The sequence below is a fragment of the Columba livia genome, chromosome 14 (genome assembly GCF_036013475.1).
Source record: "Columba livia isolate bColLiv1 breed racing homer chromosome 14, bColLiv1.pat.W.v2, whole genome shotgun sequence".
NCBI lineage: Eukaryota > Metazoa > Chordata > Aves > Columbiformes > Columbidae > Columba > Columba livia.
In genome coordinates this window covers 894,981-902,937 of record NC_088615.1, presented here as the reverse complement: position 1 = coordinate 902,937, position 7,957 = coordinate 894,981, and the positions used below count along the sequence as shown (strand labels likewise).

The 7,957-nt window shown below is 46.7% G+C and overlaps 1 protein-coding gene across 3 annotated transcripts; it reads right to left on the bottom strand.

Annotated features, from left to right (window-relative positions):
* Positions 1–732: 732 nt before the first annotated feature.
* On the bottom strand, positions 733–7,957 carry YIPF5 (Yip1 domain family member 5). 3 transcript variants are annotated; one of them, XM_065029402.1, is made up of 6 exons: positions 7,808–7,957; positions 7,404–7,513; positions 5,765–5,934; positions 4,472–4,617; positions 2,455–2,636; positions 733–1,811 (listed from the first exon to the last, which is right to left on the bottom strand). In XM_065029402.1, exons 2-6 carry the CDS (start codon positions 7,502–7,504, stop codon positions 1,649–1,651), a joined length of 762 nt encoding a protein of 253 aa, XP_064885474.1. In that variant the 5' UTR covers positions 7,505–7,513; positions 7,808–7,957; the 3' UTR covers positions 733–1,648. The 3 variants fall into 3 exon arrangements, with proteins under 3 accessions (XP_064885474.1, XP_064885475.1, XP_064885476.1); XM_065029403.1 differs by having other exon boundaries at positions 5,765–5,930; positions 7,808–7,891; XM_065029404.1 differs by having other exon boundaries at positions 7,309–7,513; positions 7,808–7,880.

The following is a 7,957-nucleotide window of genomic DNA, read 5'->3' as shown; positions in this document are numbered from 1 at the left end:
CGGCTGGTCTGTGGGTCACTCCTGAAGCCTGTGACAGATCGATCCACAGACACCAGATGTGGACGCCAGACTGACAGACGACTCCATGGACACCAGACTGACGGCTCCACGGACACTCGAGGTGCACGCCAGACTGACGGCTCCACGGACACTAGAGGTGGACACCAGACTGACAGATGGCTCCACAGACACCAGAGGTGGACACCAGGCTGATGGATGGATCCATGGACCCCAGAGGTGGACACCAGACTGACGGATGGCTCCACAGACCCCAGAGGTGGACACCAGACTGACACCTGCGGTAGATTCAAGGATATGAGATCCCCTGGGTCAAAGCGCCGAAGCAGCGCTGGTTATAAACCAGCACTCTGGCAGAGCTTTGCCATTTCCAAGGCCGGGGTGTGGAATCACTATCGACTTCACCAACCTCCCTTCCCCGCAGGAGCTAAAATACGGTTGGATCCTTCTCTTCCGTGTTTTAAGAAACAGCAAGTGCTGATGTGCAGAAGAACCGGTTTTGCTTTCCCACTTATGCTTGCAAGGCTTGTTGTGAGCGACTAACAGCACAAACCACATTATACCTCTCATGTAACATTAAGTACTTGTGGCTGAAGCAAATTTCAAATCCATTAACTGAAAACTGTTTTAAATATGATTTTGCTTCAATATTGAAGTTGCTGTTTTAGTAATTAACTCCATTAAAAAAGAAATATTAGAAAAAAAACAAACACCTTTTTCAAAATTTCAGGAAATTTAATCAATATGCCTTAAATTATTTTACAGTAACTACAATACTGACAAGCATAACATTTTCAAAACGGTGTTTTTGTGGGAAGAACTGCAGAAGAGATCACTGCTCACCTGCCAGCGTACGCACCACCGGGAGAGGAACTCCACCTGGAGTCACCTTCAGAAAGCCAGGTTAACACGCAGCCACCCAGGCAGCCAAACGCGGGCAAACTCCAAGTGTGACAGAATTACAGATCCCTTGAAGTATCTGTTTTCTAATTCATAATTTGAGTACCTTAAATCCTGAAGTATTATCACATCAAACGAACAAATAAATGAGACCGAATAGCTTAAGAGTATATTTGTTGAAATATAGAAAATACTCTAATTGCTTGTGGCCATTGGCGCGTTTTGCTTTTGCTAAGAGGGGGCGGGAAATATGTTCTTTTCAACTGCAGATCGATTCAGAGAAAACCCCAGATCTACTTCATCTGCAGTGATTTAACTGGTAACTTTTTCTGATGAAACTCTGTGTAACTGCAGCCCCGCCCCCTGCCCCGCCCCCCTACCAAAAACAAACAGAAGAAAACAAAGCAAAACAAATAAGAATCCCCAGTCCTCAAATAACAACCAAAAGTTACTTTTCTAAAGACAGAGGAATGGGAAGGAAAGTACATTAACTTGGTAAGCGTGAACACTTATTAAAGCTATAGACACCTCAGGTCAATTGAAAACAGTATTCAAAGTCCTACAAAAGTGAACAAGAGACACTTGTTTCCATTGCTCAGACGATTCAGCCCTGGTCTCAGTTTCGCGGCGGTGACACTACACAGTTGTTTGCAGCCGTTTCTGGTCCGATTCAACGTTCCAAGTTGACGCTTTTTTGGCCCACTGGAGTCCAACGGTTTGGACAGTCTGTTCAAAACACAGAAATGAGCGCGAAGACGCCGTACAGCAAAGCGCAGGGGTACGCCACCAGCAGCTGCTGTCCCTCCATCGCCAGGGCAGAAATAAAGATCTTGGAAGCAGAAAAACTGCACCAGCCAATGATTCCAGCCGTGAGAAGAATCCCTATCATTCCCCTGCAAGACAGAAATAAAGAGCGTCAGACTCGTGTATACATGCCTATAGGACTTGTAACTGGACTTCTAACACTTCTGACAGATTCCAAGATGAATTTTAGCTATCGTTGGCTTTTTAAATGAAATAACTCCAGGAAAGACTCCAGGATGATATTATTCCATTTTGACAGCACAAAAAAACCCAAACCAACTTCATGCATATGAAACACAAAAGCAGTGAGTAAACTAACTCAGGTAATCAGTCCCTGATTTCATATCACTATGACTAATCACACTGGTTTTCTCCTGTTTGTCAAATTCAAATCTGCATCTTAAATCATATTTACTTTTAGACTTCACAGGTACTGAGACTTGCCAGATTCAAAACTGACCAAAACCAAACTTGATACTGTTATTTGAGTCTATGTATTTAAAGGCTATTAATTGACTTACAGATAAAACCAGTACTGACCCGCCTTCCGTCCAGTAAATACCTCAAGACTGTCGATATTTCTGTTCTTACACTGACTGCGCTACTGCTGAATTCCTGATTATTCAATTATATGTGGCCTCATCACTGAATATGAAAATTCCTTTTAATAACTTTCTTCGCCATCTCATAGGAGAGGAATTTATTACGAAATTAGTAAGCTTATGTACTTACTGCAAGGAGAAGACAATTGCAGAAGTGGAAAGCAGGATCATGGGAAGGAGACAGTATCCGAGGACGCTGGCGACGCAGCCGAAGGAGACGCCTGTCATGCTCATGAGGTTCAGGAGACAGAACATCCCTAAGCAGCCGATTGCACTTATTCCATACACGTAACCAAACTGCATCTTACCAGCCTGCACGTCAAGCAGAAAAACACCCGTTAGTTACCAGAGCAGGTCGCGGCTCCCAAAAACAGAGGGAAAAGGACACTATCTTTAGAGTATCTTCATCCTCCCCTTGTCCCCAGTTCCTACATCCCAATTCAGACACTATTTCCCATCCCCCTGACCCAGGCCACCCCTCCCTCCGCCCCAGGCTTCCTGGAACATCCGCCCTGACTCCACCTGTCTGGAACATATTTGGACCAAACTGTAATTCTTTAATCCAGGCTGCAAAACACTATGAATTCTTTAGGGTTTAACAGATTAACGTCTCATGCTGATTGATTGCTTGCAATAATAATCTTTATAGAACTAGTATACAAGACCAAGAAATTGTAATTCACGAACTTCTTGACAAACCCGGAGCTAAAACCCTTTAACTTGCAACAGACTCCACAAAGTTACAGCACGACGTACATCACAAACAATTCCCAGGAACAGCTGAGGCTGAGCTGTAAAGCGCCGCACATGAAGAGCAGAATTAACGCATGTAGGTTTTACGAGGCTGAAATCAGAAGGTGGCTCACTAACAAGGGTGCAGAGAGCACACACGCGTCATTTCCAGATCTACATAACCTGTGCCCTCAGGTGTTTCTCTGCCGCCAGCAGCACCTTCCGCACTGAGCGCCCTCCCAGGCGCTGCAGACAAGCACCACACCTGCTGGAACCTCTCAGCTAAGCCTGAGCTTGTTCGCTTTCACTGCACTCAACCTATCGAAAAGCATAAATAAAAGGCACGAAGGAGAAAGCGGTACTTCCTCAGGAAAAGAACATCCAAATGCATCTATTACAAACATGCTCATTCACTCTACTGGCCTAGTTTCCACAAAGTTGACTTATAAAAGTAGGCTTGAAGTGCCCTTGGTACCAAACCACTGTGTTCTAAATGTCACAGCAGCGTGAAATTTTCGACAAAAATGAAATGCAGTGCCTGAAGACATTTAGAGAATAAAAAGAGATGAAAAATATCGCAGCTTTCAATGACAAGGAAGAGTGTTCGCTGCTACCCTGTCATTGATAATTGACACTGTTGAGTCACTAAAGAACAATCTTATTTCAATTAAGCTCAACTGAAAAACCCACCAAGCTCCAACAGCTGCTGACCTATTAAGCAGCATAAACAATCTGAAAGCAGTTTTACTATAAAGTGTTTCACCAGACTGACTCTTGACACTGAAAATCATGCCTGATGACACTTATGAAATCTCTTTTTACACATGAATTTTGAGTGTCCTTGCCTCTTGAATATCAGTAAAGAACAATGAATAAAGAGCATCAAAATGAAATAAAACAGAGAAACGGACTAAATATTAAACACAATAAGAGTTAAAACATAAAACAAAATTGTAAATGAAGAAACGAAATAAATGTTCAAATATTTCAGTTGTCTGTTGTTTCGATTCCTCATAAGACAGAAGATAACAGAGATATCATAAAAAGCCAAGGTCTGATTCTGAAAGCAAAACATCTTTAAAAACCCCCAAGCAGGTAAAACACTGAGCGCACGTCACACCCATCCCTGTGACAAAAGGGACATTCCGCAAAAGCAAAGCATGACAAGAAATACGAATGACATTGAAATAATTGCCACGCAAAAACCAGGCTCAAAGACACGGACTGAAACTCCACGGAAGGAGGGTCAGCGAACTGCTGAACCTCCACCCAGCTCCGCACTCTTGCTCAGGATGTGCTTTTTTGGCCTACGTGCCAACAAGTCACTTCCAGTAAACCCAGAGGTGACTTGGCTTTTTCCCAGCGTTTCCAAGGATACGAATGCACACACTCATATTTTGCAATCAATATCTTACCAGTAATAACGTGGCTCCAAAAGCCAGACAGAAGACCATTGGTCCAGCCAAGTCGGTCTCATTCATGATGCTGCCGTCTGCTACTTTCAATGGGTGTAGCACCGTTAGTGTCTTCTGCCAGATGTGGTCAAAATTGATCCCCAATTCTACAAATTACATGAAAAGAATTATGCATATTTATTTCAGTTTTCCCTTCCTGTCGTGCCCGTTTGCTTCATTCTTGGTTTTCTCTGCCTCTCCACTTGGAAACGCCTTCCAGACCCCATCCAGTGGGGCCCAGGAATTGCGCCATTCCATCTTTCCTCCAGCTGCCGAACATGCTGCCTCCACAGATTCCAGCTCCCAAATGCCCAGAAGTGACAAGGTGGTTTCTAAAGGACCAGGTAAGACCACAAGCAAAGTTCTGGGTCAGCCCAGAAGTTCCTTTAGCCCAGTACCCTGCCCCGTGCGTGGCCAAAAGCAGATCCGTACAAAGAGCACAAGCACAGAACATGCAGATTCTCCAAGTCTCCACTGACTGGTGGCTCCAGGATCTCTAATTCAAAGTAGTTTCTCTGTACTTAACGACCCTCGGTGTGTTTCTCTTTCAAGCGCCACCCAGCCCTCCTAACGCTGGGTGTCCCATGCCAAGGAGTGCCACAGCCCTCCAGCCAGGTCCCATTTCAGGTCCCCGTCCCACAGCCTGGGCACAGTTGTGCAGCCGACCCCGGTTCCAAATGCAGTTACCATCTGCCCACCTCAGGTACCAGTGAGAGGCATCGTGACCACCTCTCTGACCAGCAAGGGTTTGTTCTGCTGCCTGGTACCGAACAGCGACAGGTACAAGCTGGAAACTAAACCCAGACAGAAGACCCAGAGACCAACTGCGATCTGATCCGGCACCTGCAAAGGCTTTTCCGCAGTGCCCAGCACTCCTCTTCAGCACCAAACATTTCAGTCCTAAACAATCCACTCTAACTAACTGCATCCATTTATTTTACAAAAAGTGGGATTGTAAATAATATTTGCAACGACAGAAATATTAAGTGTTTTGTCATAGGCACTGTATAAGGTCAGGTTATGTGTTTAACTCCACAGAACAGCTGGTATGAAGTAATAAAATACAAACTTAAAACTGCAGAAGTGCACACAAGAACATGCATTTCATACAGCAAAATACAGTTAAGCAAAAAAATTAATGAGAATTTAAAATCAACCGTGCACTTCCAGAAACAGGGAATACGCACCCTGCTACTCAGCTTATCACCAAACTGGGAAGGGTTTTGGATTTTGGCCATCAAGCATAAGTTATACCTTCTAACAGAGGAGGCTCATCCTCAAAACTGCTTCCATAAAAAGACTGTGCTGAAGTTGGAGTGTAGGTCTGTGTCGGCTGGTAGATCTGCCCTGTGTACGGCTGCTGCTGCATCATGTCCGGGGGGACAAATCCGCTCTGCTGAGAGTACTCATAGCCTCCATACTGCCTGCAAAGAGCGACAGCGCGTCACGGACAGACAGAACCGCACGGAACACGCCTCCCGGCAACAGCAAAGCTTGTGTCCAGGAAATCAGCCACAGCAAACAATGCTTTCTTCTTTTTTAAAAAGTCACTTTAGACGCTCCCATGCTCGGATGCAGGACAATCAGGCATTTGGCCACGTCCAGCAATTCAAACCCTTATAAACAACACCCTGTTAAGCTAAACAAAGTAATTCATGCCATATGCACTAGTACTGCTTCATGGTTTAAAGTCAGAGAAATGAGCGTTATCCAGTGACTGAATTACTGCAGACCTGTAAAAAAGCAGGAGAAGTTTACATCTCAAACCTATTCAAGTATTGTCCTTTAATTGTTATGGACATCTGATTTGATACCAGCACTAATTTACTATTTAGAATGTTTATTTGCAAAGTCCCAGTTGGAGAACAAAGTAGTTCATACTACCACTTTTGTTCGCATCCATGTTTTATAAATGAGCTTAGCAAAAACAAAACCCAAAAGCAGTTGTGCCCTTCACTTTGGCACCACGCGCATCATTACGACACACAAGAAGGAATTATGACAGACATTAAACACATTGTGACATCTACCTACAGGACATGATGCAGAGAGAAAAAATGGCCAATTTTTCGCTTTCACACATTCTCAATTACTTGCTAACAAACCATTTTATAGTATCTTTGGAATACTTTCTATGGTAGTTTTGATATGTATAAAAATATACATTACTATCTTTTACAAAAAGCTCATCAGAGCTATCCTCTGTTTCTAAATAAACTTGTAACCTTCTCTTGCCACTAATCATAAATATTTAACTATGGAAATATGAAAACAAAGGAGGAAAATCCAGAACTCCTCCTTTCCTTCGCATGTCAGCACAGTCCAGCTCACCATGGCCCTCCAGGACACAAACAGGCATCAACCCGCTGCAGCGATCACAGGGGCAGGTAACCAACCAAGCCCTCAGCCGGAGACCAGAGATACACAAGGGGCTCCTGAGAGCCCCCGGCCAAGAAACATCCCCCACGCTCCCCTGCGAAAGCCCGGGAATCACCACTGCCACTGCAGCTCGCTTATGTGACACTGCGACTCATTTCTACTCCTTGGGTGGCTGGAGTTGGGCTTACAGAACAACAGTCATTCTTTTCAATATAATTAAAATTATTCACATAACCTTTCTTTCAATTTTCTAATCTTTGCTGTAAAATGTAGAAGGCAGGATATTCGACATACAGCTGCTTTCTATCTACAGTTACAGGATATGAGTTATGCTCCTCATGAATAAACCAGAGCAACAGGAACTCAAGCCCGGCACCAGGAGCCGGCTGCGACACCCGCCCTGTCCTGGACAAACAAACCGTCCCACAAGGATCTGAGCTCGGGCGCTGAAGAAGCTCGACCGAGCGGCTCCCCAGCCGCCCCCGTTACACCACCCAGGGCACGCAGGAGTTACTTGCTGTACGCGCTGCCGCTGTAATCATAGGCCGGGGGCTGGTCATCGATGCTGTAGCTGGTCTGGAAGAAGTCTGTGCTGAAGCTGTCGAACCCGGACATGGCGGGTGTCTGCAAGAGAGCGGCCGGGCTGCGGGGGAGCAACGGGCACACCGCGGCGGCCCCGCCCGGGACCCCCAAACGCACAAAGGACCCGCCCGACACCCCACAGGGCCGCCCGCAGCCCCGAACACGCACAGGCCGCTCCGGGCGTTCCCCTCCCGCCGCTCAGCCCACAGCGGCCCCGCCGCCCTCCCTGGCGCCGTGAGCTGTCCCAGCCCCTCCCGGCCCCGCGGCCCCACCCGCGACCCCACCCGCGGCCCCACCCGCGACCCGCGGCTCCCGGGCCCGACCCGGCGGACCCACCTGCGGCCCCCGGGACCAGCCCCGCACCCGCCGCCCTGCGACGTGTCACCAGCCGCACGAGCACTTCCGGGGCAGCGTGACCGCGCGTGCGCACGGCGCTCCGAGCTGAGGGGCTCTGCTGGGCATGCGCCATCGCGGCACCGCGTGACG

Excerpts from the sequence above, each read along its gene's own strand:
- YIPF5 (XM_065029402.1), bottom strand. The coding sequence starts at position 7,504 with ATGTCCGGGTTCGACAGCTTCAGCACAGACTTCTTCCAGACCAGCTAC. Across the intron at positions 5,935-7,403 it reads AGCGGCAGCGCGTACAGCAA|GCAGTATGGAGGCTATGAGT; the intron begins GTAACTCCTGCG and ends CGCTCTTTGCAG. Across the intron at positions 2,637-4,471 it reads TTGGAGCCACGTTATTACTG|GCTGGTAAGATGCAGTTTGG; the intron begins GTAAGATATTGA and ends CTTGACGTGCAG.